The sequence below is a fragment of the Mustela lutreola genome, chromosome 6 (genome assembly GCF_030435805.1).
Source record: "Mustela lutreola isolate mMusLut2 chromosome 6, mMusLut2.pri, whole genome shotgun sequence".
NCBI classification, from domain to species: domain Eukaryota; kingdom Metazoa; phylum Chordata; class Mammalia; order Carnivora; family Mustelidae; genus Mustela; species Mustela lutreola.
Genome location: NC_081295.1, coordinates 113,089,954 through 113,104,342, shown reverse-complemented (window position 1 = coordinate 113,104,342; position 14,389 = coordinate 113,089,954). Strand labels below are relative to the sequence as shown.

At 31.2% G+C, this 14,389-nt stretch overlaps 1 protein-coding gene across 13 annotated transcripts in view; it reads right to left on the bottom strand.

Moving 5' to 3' along the window:
* FAM135A (family with sequence similarity 135 member A) overlaps positions 1–14,389 on the bottom strand; it is a 131,031-nt gene that overhangs the window by 61,207 nt on the left and 55,435 nt on the right. For 7 of the 13 annotated variants that reach the window (XM_059178380.1, XM_059178376.1, XM_059178383.1 and 4 more), the window contains 3 exons: positions 13,691–13,844; positions 9,708–9,785; positions 3,071–3,120 (listed from right to left, as the gene is read on the bottom strand). In XM_059178380.1, coding sequence (XP_059034363.1) covers positions 3,071–3,120; positions 9,708–9,785; positions 13,691–13,844 — 282 coding nt within the window. The remainder of the gene's footprint in view (positions 1–3,070; positions 3,121–9,707; positions 9,786–13,690; positions 13,845–14,389) is intronic. The other 6 variants (XM_059178377.1, XM_059178379.1, XM_059178385.1 and 3 more) reach the window with 3 other exon arrangements.

The following is a 14,389-nucleotide window of genomic DNA, read 5'->3' as shown; positions in this document are numbered from 1 at the left end:
TTTCAGAAATCATGGGACCAAGCTCTGAGAGGACTTCAGTACTTTCATTATTAAGAAAGCATCCTTCCAAACATAAATAAATTACTCCTCGAGTTTACATAAATCTTTATAATATGTCTCAAAATATAAATAATAATATTTTTATGTCAAAAGGAAATTAGGATTAAGTTTGACAAGCTGTTTTATATGTATAAAGGCAGGAATAATAAGATCTTACAATGGTAAAGTATTTTCCCAAGTAACATTCATTATCTTGTCTTGCATGGACATGCACTTTTTCATAGCAGTCACTAATCTTGATTACAAAATATTGCTTACTTAAATAGACTAGGAAAATAGATAAAGAAGAAAATTACGTTCATTTTAGTGTAGAGCCTTTCATTTTTTCACTTATAAACACAAACTCTAGAATCATAAACTATTATGCCATTTTCGTTGAGTGAGGATTTTCCTCTATCGTCAATCATTTACTGAAAGCACATTTTTAAGGTTATGTAACTTTTTTAGATTGCAAGTATCCCATAATTCATTTAACCATTCTCTTATCATTGGTATTTACTTAGGCTAATATTCTTATATTATAAATTATAATGTATATGAGTCTGATTGTTCATTTGATACTGACTGAGAAGTAATACTCTGTCTTTGGATATATACTGCCAAATCAGTCTCTGAAAAAGATCTCCAAGGTGAGAGATCTATGAGAGATATAAAAGAATCTCTATCTTACCACAGCTCAACAAGCATTACATTATTAGAAAATCACAGCCGATCTGACAGTTTAGAAAAGATATGAGAACATTTAAAATTTTGTTTGATAATTAGTGAAAGTGAGTATGTTTCATTTATTAGCCTATTTTGTAAATGGGTATCCTATGCAAACTTGAAAAATGGGAAGTATCAGGTTTTCCTATTGATTTGTAAGAACTCTTCAAGTATTAAATTTTTTACCTAGTCTATCTGCTGCCAAAATTTACCCTAAGTTGTTGATGTTAAACTATATGATGTCCATTTATATACTGAAATTTAAATATGCGTACCTAAAAAATTTATTAGTAATACATGAATACACATATTTTTAAAATTTAACATAGACGGATATAGAGCAAAGAATAAAAATTTCCCTTTATAATCCCATCCTTCATGCAACTCTTTTCTGTATTATTAAGTTTAGAATACATATACACATGTGTAATATATACGTATCTTATGTGTATATATTACATATATCTCCTTTTAAATATTTAATATGCAATCATATACACACGATCAAATTCATACACAGCTTTTAGCTTTTGAAACATATATAAAATCATATTCATATTTTTCTCCAATCATTTTAATTAATATATCCTGAAGAGCTTTTCAGCGTGAAATTGGTACCTGGCATCATGGATCAATAAATATTTCTTGAATTAGATAATCCATGTCAGTATACAGAAATTTGCCTAATTCTCCTAAAAGGCTACATGGGAATTTACAGTAATAATGCAATTCTTTATATTCATGTTTATGCAAATGTATTAGCATTTTTGTGAAATATAGGCATATCCCCTTTTCACAGGGTGTTTTGAAACTGATACATAGGTGCACTTTATAGCCTGTGAGCATTAATCATGTGCCAGTTTTAAATACTGCAAATAGTTTCTTCCAAGTATATTGCTTGCTTTCAACTTTTCAATCTACCATGTATTTGTTTTAAAAAAGTTTCAAATCATCAATATCATACTTTGTTCTTTACTATTACTCTGAAGAAATTATTTCATATCCCAAGATCAGATTTTTACATACACATGTATATACAAGTGTTTTTCCTAATTTTGGAGGTCATTTAACATTTCTAGTCTTTTTAGAATTTCTATAACATGGTAAAAAGAACTAATTTTACCATACTACTTAGAGAACCTAATGTTTGTGATAGTTCATCAAATATTTAGTTCTTAGACATGATTGTTTCAGTGATACTCAGTTCCATTTACTTGTCTTTTTATTCTTTAGAGAAGTCATACTATATTTCCATGACTATAGTTTTATTTACATTTTCACATACAGTTGGGAAAGTCCCTCTACAATAATATGGATTTTTAAAGTTTTCCTAAGTCATTATTACTTTCTTCAAGTGAGCTTTAAAATAAATCAAATTTTAACATTTCCAATGGTATTTTGATACGGATACATCAATTATTAAGTTAAAAACATATCTTCCAGTAACTATTTCTCTTTCCATTCGAAAGTGTTTACTTATTCAAATATCTCAATGAAATAGTGCAGATTTTTTTTTTAACATTAATCGCATACATCTTAGATTACTTCTAAATGTTTAGTGTTTTGGCAACTATTATAACAACATTAATGATTCTTAATGAAAATACTTATCTTATTTGAGCTGTGAGGAAAGCCTTTAGGAGAGTATACGTTAATTACTTGTATATCCTGCAAATGTATAATTGTATAAGGAGAAGGTAGATACCTTTTCAAAGGGATCTAGACCTCATTCAAATTTACATACAGATATACATTCCAAAGCCAAATATATGTTGTTTGACTCAAGTATCTGATTTTGTCCATTAATGTAGCTAACTGAGAGTGAAATACATAGTGATCTTAAAATTAAAACTTTTAAAATAGAACATTTAGTTCCATCACCAAAAAAAGAGGGGAGGTTAAGAAAAATATATTCAATTTAATTTCAAGAATAAACTAGTGGAAAAATGGTCTGAGACACACACTGATTTGTTGAAATAAAACAATTTTTATTTCTAAACTATCATTTTATAAAAATATAGAAGTTTAAGGATGCTTTAAAAATTTGTCGAAAAATTCTTCTGAGTAAACAAACTGAAAAAAGTGCACGCTTTTGACAGTTAATCGTCTTTGTTATTTCATTTATAAGCAGAATAAAGTACATTTTAAAGATTTAATTTTATGCTGAAGCCAAAGTCACTAAGTTGTGATCCCTACCATGAGGAAGGATAAATCATTACTAAGTTTTCTTAGATGAAATATTTAGAATAGGAAACAGAATCCACTAAAATAACTCGATAATGTTAATTTAAAGAAATCCAAGTACCTTAACTTCTTCACATAGTTCAGTAAGTCGAGCTTCTACATCCATTTCCTCTGAAAAGAGTAAAGAGTAATTAGAGGAAATATTTCAATGTTAGATCTGAAAACTATTTTGAAATTATCTAAATACAGTTGGCCCCTGAACAATATAGGGGTTAGGAGGATCAACCCCCGCTGCAGTAAAAAAATCCGTGTATTAACTTCTGACTCCCTTAAAACTTAACTACTAATAGCTTACTAATGAGGAGAAGACTTATCAATAACAAAGTTGATTAATACATTATTTTGTACTTTATATGTATTATATACTGTATTCTGATAAAAATAAGCTAGAGGAAAAAAATGTTAAAATCATGAGAAAATACACTTACGATCCTATACTGTATCTTTTGAAAAAAAAAAAAAATCCATGTATAAGTGTACCTGTGCAGTTCAAGCCCAGGTTTTTAAGCATATATTACCTTTAAAAAACCAGAAGGTTGAGAAGTATCTGGCTATATTCAATGAAGTGAATTTCAATGTAAGATATTGACATGAACACATTAATCATGCAGGTAACATGATAACTATTAAATTCTGTGTTCTGATTATCAGTGTTCCAGGTCTCATAAGAGGCTAACACTGTCAAGGAAATACTGACTGTGGACCTAAAGTAACTTGCACAACTGCATCACAGAAAAGATCAAACTTATAATTAGGTTTTATTGCATTTCATACACTGTACATTTCAATAAAGTTTAGCATTTGTTTAGATATATACATGCTTTTTTGTTTTTTAGAAAAGGTGTTCCTAAAAAAATTCAAGTCAAATTAATTTTTATAGCCAAAACATATTTAAAAATTACCTGGAGCATAGGTTATTTAATGGTAATGAATGACAAATCCTTTTCAACAATAATTAAGTTTTTAGTTTAGTTTAATACATTGTTTTCTATAAGACAGCCTAAAACTAGGGCAAAATTTTTCCATACAATCCAATATTTAATGTATGCTATAATCTCCATAAGAAGTGTACAGATTAATTTATAATTAAAACGATAATATTTATAAGGGACTACAGAAACTAACAGAACAGAAAGATTTACTGGCCATTTTTTTACAGGGAAGGAATTTCACTAAGGCCTGAAATATGCTTAGATACACCTAATTTTTAATTAAAAATGAAACTAAAATGAGTTCTCCTACAAGAACTATTTTAGCATAGCTGTAATTACACAGAATTCCATAACCTTGTTGTTCCACAACCTTGTTAACTGGTCATTCTCACAAAATGGCAAGAACAGATTCAGAGACATCCCTGAATTTATTCATCAGATCATTATTTCATAAGGTAGACTTTAGTGTATAATATTTGATAAAAAAAACATTTAAATTTGATAAAGTTACATTTAGATACGAGAGAGAGATTGCAAATTTGGTCAATCCACTGATGACTAAGGAAATCAGCTAATATTTCACAAATTGTTTTACTGTCAATCAATAGCTTCTAATACAGGTTTTCCAAAATTAAAAAAAAAAAGCTAGCAGAACCTGTATTAAAGTCATAACTTCGATATGTCAACGTCTGTTTTCACATTACTCATAAGCTTTTCCTTTGATAGGAAAAAAATCAGTAAAATTAATCTTAGTAAGTTAGATATCCTACCTATAAATTTTTAAAAAATGAAGAACTTTCTAAAGTTCTGAGTTTTGATACATTTTTCTAGTCCTTGCATACAGGAGTTTAAATGCATTAAGCTGGTATGTTTGCATTATGGCTAGCAAGAGCTACTTCAAGATGAGGCAAACATCTTAAAGAATATTTCAAAGCAAAACTTAAAAATTTTAGAATTGATTTCAAAATCATTTAGGATTTTCAAATGAGTTTAAAATTCTATTTTAATTTCTCTTTAAAGTTTATTTACATATATACAATTATACATAACTGTATAAAAGTGAATTATTGTCTCACATAAATCCTTTTTTTTAATTTGGCTCCTGCTGGTAATCCAAGGTTACAGTGTAAAACATATCCTTCCATATTTTTCAAATATACATTTACATAGGGCACACATCAAAAATATTGAAAATTTGCTTCCAGACTACAATAAAGCTAATATTGCAATAAAATGAGTCAAATAAATGCTCTAGTTTCCCTAAACATCAGAAATGCATGTAAAAGTTATGTTTATACTATACTGTAGCCTATTAAATGTGCATAAATTTAAAAATATTTCATTGCTAAAAAAATACTACCACCATTTGAGTTTTTAGTGAGTTGTAATATTTTCACTGATGGCGGGTCTTGTCTTGATGTTGATGACTGCTGACTGATCAGGGGTGGAGGTAGCTATGGCAATTTCTTAAAATAAGACAATGAAGCTTGTCACATCCATGGACTCTTTCTTTCATGAAAGATTCCTCTGTAGCATGAGATGCTGTTTCATAGCATTTACCCACAGCAGAACTTCTTTAAAATTGGACTCAATTTTCTCAAAACTTGTCACTGCTTTATCAACTAAGTTTAGGTAATATTCTTAACCCTTTGTTGCCATTTCAACAATCAACACAGCATTTTCGCCAGCAGTAGATTGCATCTCAAGAAACTACTATCTTCACTCATCCATAAGAAACAAGTGCTCATCTGCTCAAGTTTGTTCAACAGATTTCAGCAATTCAGTCCCTTCTTCAGGCTCCACTTCTATTTCTAGTTCTCTTGCTCTTTCCACCACATCTGCAGGCACTTCCTCCAAAAAAGTCCTGAGCTCCTCTCCTCAAAGGCATTCATGTGGGTTGGAATCAACTTCTTCCAAACTCCTTTTAATGATCATATTTTGACCTCTTCCCATGAATCACACATGTTCTTTACGGCATCAAAATGGTGCCTCCTTTCCAGAAGGTTTTCAATTTACTTTGTTTGAATCCAATCAGAGGAACCATTACCTATGGCAGCTGCAGCCTTATAAAATGTATTCCTTAAATAATAAGACCTGAAAGTAGAATGACTCCTTGATCCACGGGCTGCAGAATGGATGCTGTGTTAAGCAGGCATGAAAACAACATTAATTTCACCGAACATCTCCATCAGAGCTCTTGGGGGACGAGGTGCACCATCAATGAGCAGTCATATTTTGAAACGAATCTTTTTTTCTGAGCCGTAGGTCTCATCAGTGGGCTTAAAATACCAAGTAAACCATGTTGTGGGCAGATGTGCTGTCATCCAGGCTTTGTTGCCCTACTTACAGAGCAAAGGCAGAGTTCATTTAGCATAATTCTTAAGTGTCCCAGGATTTAGGGAATGGCAAATGAACAATGGCTTCAACTTAAAGTCACCAGCTGCATTAGCCCCTAATAGGAGAGTTAGCCTGTTCGTTGAAGCTTCGAAGCCAGGCACTGACTTCTCTCTAGCTATGAAAGTCCTAGAAGGCATCATTTTCCAGTAGAAAGCTATTTTGTCTACACTAAAAATCCGTTGTTCAGTGTAGCCACCCTCATTTCTTATCTCAGCTAGATCTTCTGGAGAACATGCTGCAGCTTCTCCATTAGCACCTGCTCATCACCCTGCGCACTTTGATGTTATTGATACAGTTTCTTTACTTAAGCCTCATGAACCAATCTTAGTAGCTTTCAACTTTTCTTCTTTAGCTTCCTCACTTCTCTTGGCCTTCATAAAACTGAAGAGAGTTAGACCCTTGCTTAGGATTATGTTTTGTCTCAAGGGAATATTGTGGCTGGTTTGATTTTTTTTTTTAAGTTTGTATTTAAATTCCAGTTAGTTAACATGCAGTATAATATTAGTTTCAGGTATACAATATAGTGATTCAAAACTTCCATATATCACCCAGGCTCATCACAAGTGTACTCCTTAGTCCCCATCACCTATTTTACCCATTTTCTCACCCACCTTCCCTCTGGTAACCATTAGTTTGTTCTCTACACTTAAGAGTCTGTTTCTTGGTTTGTCTCTCTCTTTCTCTTTTTTCCTATGCTCATCTGTTTTGTTTCTTAAATTCCACATGAGTGAAACTGCTACTAAAACTGCCTCCATGGGGCGTCTGAGTGGCTCAGCAGGTTAAAGGCTCTGCCTTTGGCTCAGATCATGATCCTAGGGTCCTGGAATCGAGCCCCGCATCAGGCTCTGCTCAGCGATGAGCCTGCTTCCCTTCCTCTCTCTGCCTGCTCCTCTGCCTAACTGTGATCTCTGCCTGTCAAATAAATAAAATCTTAAAAAAAAAAAATAAATAAATAAAACCGCCTTCATAATAGCAGCAAGGCTGTTTTGCTTTCTCATCATTCATGTGTTCATTGGAACAGCACTTTAAATTTCCTTCAAGAACTTTTCCTTTGCATTTACACCTTGGTTAAGTGGTTGGTGAAAAAGGCCTAGCTTCTGGCCTGTCACAGCTTTCAAGGCATCATCCTTGCCTAAGCTTAATCCTTTCTAGCTTTTGACTTAAAATGAGATGTGGAACTCTTCCTTTCACTTACATACTTCAAGGCCACTGTAGGGTTATTAATTGGCCTAATTTCAATATTGTTGTGTTTCACGGAATAGAGAGACTCAAGAAGAGGGAGAGAGATGAGGGAAAAGCTGATCAGTGAAGCAGTCAGAACACATATTTGTTAATCAGTTCACCATCTTATGTAGATGTGGTTCTTGGTGCCCCCAAAACAATTACAACAGTAACATCAAAAATCACTCAGCACAGGGGCGCCTGGGTGGCTCAGTGGGTTAAAGCCTCTGCCTTCGGCTCAGGTCATGATCTCAAGGAGTCCTGGGACTGAGCTCCACATCAGGTTCTCTGCTCAGTGGAGAGCCTGCTTCCTCTTCTCTCTCTCTGCCTGCCTCTCTGCTTACTTGTGATCTCTCTCTGTCAAATAAATAAAATATTAAAAAAAAAATCACTGAGCAGAGATCACTGTAACAAATATAATAATAATGAAAACATTTGAAAGATTGTGAGAATTACCAAAATATAACACACAGACTTGTTTGATGCAGGGTTCCACAAAATTTCAATTTGTAAAAAATGCAGTGGCTGTGAAGTACAATAAAATGAAGTATGGAGGTTTGGAGTCACTTTTTTACAAAGATATGATTGTATTTTACACGTTTCTGCAATTTGCTTTTTTCTCTCAGCAATTCTACATAGAAATCTGGTATGCAGCCCTAAAGTTTTTTTTTTTCCTAATAGCTGCATAATATTCCTTAGTGTGAATGCCTTATAATTTCCTCCATATTCTAATCTTTGTCAATTGATAGGTACTTATTTTCAGTGTTTTGTCAGTAATAATACTATAATAAACATGCTTATACATAAATCTTTACATACTAGTTACTCATATTTCTATGATATAGGTTAATAAAATTGAGGATGCTAGGTCAAATGGTAAATGCAGACTAAATCTATTTTCTAAACCACCCATGCATTCATCTATTCATTCACTCAACAGATATTTATAACATAGCTCAGAAAATGCCATTATAATATTAGATGTTAAGGCTAGTATCTCAATGAAAATATTATTTAATTAACTCCACTGTGGTTTGAATCAGGTCTTTTCCCACCCAACCAAAAACTGGGACCTTCTTTATATAGGATTTATATAAGCAGCATCCTGTACAGTTAACTTAGAATTTTAGAATACTCAAATGTAAACTGATAGGCTGGCAATACAATAGTTTAAACATGAAGTATATTTTTATTGCTAAAAGGACACTAAAACATGTCAGAAATGATTAAAATTTCATACTATGACTTCTTTAATTTTATATTCATTTTATATAAGAATATAAAAATTTATTCTAAAATAATGACCATAAATACATCTTTAAACTTTCTTTTTTCTTTCCTGATAATATGATCAGTTTTTCCATTAAAAGTTTTAGTGAAAATTGGCCTAACTTAAATTTTTCTGAGCTAGTTCTCATCTCAGAAGTAATAAGAAAGATTTCTTCTCCTTAATTTCCTTATTTTTATACTTCTGAAAACCAAGAAACAAACACTATGATTTTATTTTTTATTTCTACAGCTTTTCATAATTTTTTTAAAAATTGCAATGCGTCTATGCAACACAAAATAAAATCCTTCAATATACTTATGAAAGGACAGTAAGTATTATTGCTATATAAGAACGAAAGTCTAAAATATACAGGGAAATAGATAAATAAAATAATGAGATCAGAATATTTCCCTGAAAATAGTAATATCGGAATAGTGGTGATTTGATACTATTTTCCTTTTTTGGATACTATTTTGTTTGTTAAGTTTAGAACAATAAAAAAATAAATCCAAATTGACATAAAAAGCAAAACTAGATACTGAAGTGGTTTCTTTATTTCTTTAATAACATTAAACCAACAAATTCTGGCAATAAACATGGTTTCCAAATAGTGCTCTTTGTAGGAACTGTAAAAAGAATATGGAAAAAAGCCATGGTTTGTATTTACCATTTCAAGTTTTAATTACAAACTGCAATATTATAAATTAAGAAATTAACCAAAGCTTATCTACAAATAAACTGATTCTAGAAGTTCTAAACTAATAGTGGTAGAAATATTCTATATTAATAAATACATATTTATGAAATTTGACACTAATTTAAAGCAAAGTTTCATACTAATAAAAAGGGATTACTTACTTAACCTATTTTAAACATACCTAGAGAGGTGTCTTTCTGGGTTCGTGGCTGTTTTCTTCTGAGAAGGCGTTCATAAAGGACCTGCATGTTGGCCTTGGCTAGTTATAAGGATTGCACACATCACTAGTTACTAATACTCCTTTTACAACAAAGTTTACTAGAATTTTCCAACTTCTTATTAGTTGACTTAGTATTGATCTGAGAGTGCAGTTAGAACACTAAAGCAGAGTATTTCAGTTAATTAGCTTATTAGAATTGTAAATGATGTACATTCAAGTTTATATTGCTTTGCTCTTTTTGTCTATTTAAATGATGTACCATTCTACATCTCATAATCCAATATTATATTTATGTTTTAATTTCTTGAACTCAGAATTTCAGAGCTGGCAGGGATCCCAGAGATGAGCTAGATCAACCCCTGCTTTTACAAGTATAGATACTAGGGCCTAGAAAGATTACATGATTTGCCAAAGCCTAGATTCCAGAACTTCCTAGATTCCAGACTTCCATTTCCAGTAAGAGCTCCTTGTACCAAACCGGTATTTAATTACATGTCATCAAAAAAAAAAAAAAAAAAAAAGAAAGAAAATGTACATCATTCAACTAGGAGAAAAGAAAATAGCAAAAGCAGAAAGGAATTTAAGGCGTTATTTTAAAAGAGGGAATAGAATTTAGACACATTTTTTAAAGCACGATATAGTTTAAGATTTTAAGTACATACTTAATTGAAAACTCAAGAAAAATATCAAATAGTGTAAAGAAATACAACAAACATCCTCTACTCAAGAATTATTTTAGGGGTACCTGCCTAGTGCAGTTGGTTAATTGTTCAACACTTGGTTTTGGCTCAGGTCATGATCTCAGGGTCCTGACATCGAGCCCTGAGTCAGGCTCTATGTTTGGCATGGACCCTGCCTGAGACTCTGTATCCCTCTCCTATTGCCCCTGTCCCCTGCTCTCTCTCTAAAATAAACGAATTTTTCTTAAAAAAAAAAAAAAAAAGAAAGAAAACCAAAACTACTTTATATCCACTTATTAAAACTGGTGAATATAATGATATTTAGTCAACAGTGTTTTATGGAAGTATTATCTAGTACTTGAATTTAATTTTGCTAGGATAAAAATAAATAATGTTAATAATTCAGAATATGTAATTGTTTTAAATAGTTAAAAGAATTTTTAGATGTTCCCTAGGAGATACATTCAAGATAAATTAAAATTTATAATAAACAGAAAATATAAATATGAAAATTTTAAGAATAACCTAAATTGCTACCAATAAATATTTATTGAAGATGAGTCTTGATTTTAAAAATTCCTAGGAAACTGTAATCATCTTTGTTTTGATGTCTATATACTTTTCAAGTAACAACAAAAACTGTATTGTGCCATTTCATTAATTCATTTATTCAACAAATATATTTTGAGTAGGTAGGATGTGTGAGATACTAGTAATTTTATTTATCACTATTATTTGCTTATTTAAGACTAGAGTCTAGGTTTGCTTTAGAATTTGGTTTCTGATATTTTATCAAATAATCTGGAATAAAGTTTATATTCATTTGTAACTAACTCCTGAAATTAAATATAAGGAAGGGCTTTTAATTATGGTATTTTCTATATTATATTACATGTGTAAGGTCAAACGAATTCATATAACATAAAATCCATCCTTACCATGACAGAATTTAAAACCTGATAAATGAATTATCATGCTGACTTAGATTAATAAACTAGTAATTGTGCTAATACTGTGTATTTGAAATAAATCTGTGCTTTGAAGAGATGCTCATTTTAATTACTAATTATATATTTTACCAGCAAATATCTTTTTAAAGAAAAATATTTTTTTCTAAGTTAAAATGTGATTCATGTGTTTTTTATTCTCAAGTATTACATGTTAAGTCTATTTGAATATTACATGCAAATAGATGTCTTCCTTATACAGGCATTTATGGGTCCACCTCATATATGACTCTCTCTATTAAAAACTCAGGAAGTCCCATCTCTCTGGGTGAGTTTCTCCTTTCATCCCCATGCTGGACTGATCACTTATTAAAGGAAGAGGAGAAGTCAAAGCTCTTTAAAGAGAGAGACCATATTTTTTCCTCAGCATCTAGCTCAGGACCTGACAAAGTAGATGCCCATAAAAATCCCAAGGAACTCACACCATTAAGAAGTCTCACTCCCAGAGCTACTTTACACCCTCTGCCTTTTGGATGTCCTTATCTTTCCTCCTAGTCACGCACATCTGGTTCCCTTTGATCACCCTATCTTTCAAATGAAATCCACTTTGTATATACAGTCCCAAAACTAGTGACAGAAATAGCTAAACATGCATTCTAAACTACAAGATAATGCCTCCATGAATTCTACTACCTCATTCAACATCTAAACAATGAACAAATTCTCTTGTAGAAATACCATCATACATTGGCTTCAGAGTTCCATACCACTTTTATTATAATTCCATTTTTCAAGTACAGTGTACTGTCCTTCATTAATATTGTGGTTTAATAGTTTGGTAGTTTGGTCACTAACCAAAATTTATAAATGTGATTCTAAGAAAATGTGCTGGAGTTCCCAAAAAACAAATTAAAAAATATATGGAGCATAATTTTTCCATTAGTTGAGGATAATGATAGCCTAAATTAGTTCTATTTTACAAACATTTCTTTCATTTTCTAAGGGATTTTCCCAAGGGAAATAGATTTTCCTAAGGGAAATAGAATTCTAAGTATACAAAATAGCAAGGAAGAAGAGTATTTCAGAGAACAGTAATCAAAAGGATTCCACCATTTTTGTCTTGGGTAAGAAAATATGAGTAAAAAAAATTTTTTTTCCCTATTGCTTGTACCTCTGTATAAACATTGGGATACTTGAATTAAGTATTCCAAATGGTCAACTGAACGATATCTGTTAATCAAATCCACTGGAGTAGCTGCTTATAGGCAATGGCACAATATCCAGCATTTTCTCACAGCTGAATTTAAGTGAGCTACAAATCATTACATATTCTTACAATTCTTTTGTATCCCTAAATAGGCAATTATAAAAATAGGCTAATTACTCTCAAGCCCAAGAATTATTTTCAGTAACAGTGACTATTTTTAAGAGTGCATCAATATTGTTAAGACTGAGATCCTTAAGAAACAAAGAAATAAACAAAGAACACTGATTAATTCAAGTAAAATTTAAAAGTAATTCTTGATTTATTCAAGTATATATTGATAAAATTAATTTATTCTGAAGAGATAATTAAAATGTGCTTATTATAAGCTACTACCTGATGTTTGAAAAGAAAAGCTTTTTAAACTATCATAAAAGGTCTGAATAAAAACTTATTTTTGCTCATCCCCAAAATTTATCTTGTGCACAATACGTGTTGCAATCTATAAATGGTATATACAAAATAAAGGCAATATGATTTTTTATTGCGTACTATAACATATATGCAGATGTTACTGTTGGACTAAAACCAAGGCTGATTTTTTTAGAGATCTAAATAAATTTCAAAATGTTAAAATTGAGTAATGTTATTATTCTGATGTGAAATAAAAGAACTAAGATCTGAGATCACTTAAAGCCAAATGTACATAAAAATGTTTCAAGCACCTACAATCTGCTTAGACTGTTAATTATTTAGAAGCACAGATTTAGTTTATTTTTCCAAAATTCTGTAGGTAATTATGTTTGCTTTCTAGTATGTTTTCTGATTTTAATAGGAGTAGAATATTGACATATATTTTTTAAAAAGCTATCAAAAGACTCACTTCAAACTTAACACCAAGAAGTTATTTCTCAATATCGTAAAAGAATTTTTTTCAATTGCAGAAAGTAATTATCAAGAGTCAAAAAAGATGGAATTGAGAGAGAAGTAAAACTGAAGCATACAAACATTATAGTTTTAGTATAGAAAAACTATGGCAAAGCAGCTAACTAGCAAAATGAGAATGAAGAGAAGAATTGAACTATATGTTAGGTCTGACTACTTTTAACATACCCAGTTCTAGTTTCTGACAAGAGGGAATCTCTTCTGTTACTGTAATGAAGTAGCTGTGCAATCCTTTGAAGGCTAGCAGCAAAGTGGCACAAAGGGTATAATGAAAATGATAGGCATGATGTAGAAAGGAGTCTGCAATGATGAAGCTGCAACCCTAAACAAAGAACAGATTTGGGATATAGAGTGTTAGTTACCAAAAATCTAAATACATTACATTTGAAACTTAGAAAATTAAAGGAAAGAATCCCAAGCGTTTATTAGTTAATTATTTGAAAACACACACAAAAAATCAGCAATATTGTAGGGAGTTGCTCTTATTCATACAAGTTATTTAAAAACATAAAATGTGACTCTAAAAATTTCAATTACAGTGGGTTTTTAAAGCAAGCAGATTAAATTATGGTTTTTGAAAATTTGAGATTCAAATTCCATTTGCATTGAGGGACAGATACTCTGCTTTTACAGCATAAGCCCCTCTCCTTCCAAGGGAATAGCAATTGTACTTGTAATACTGCAAGCTGGGTCTCAATTCTGGCAGCTGATCTTTACGAGCTCCTTTGAGTGATTTACCAGTTCTGTTAAGGGAGCAAGAAGTGGTAGTAACAAGTTTAAAAAGGCACTAGCTGTCAAAGATCTCTACCCATTAAATCTGGTAAATCTTTATCAGGTTAAATTTTGCAATAAATAATTTGTTAAGAT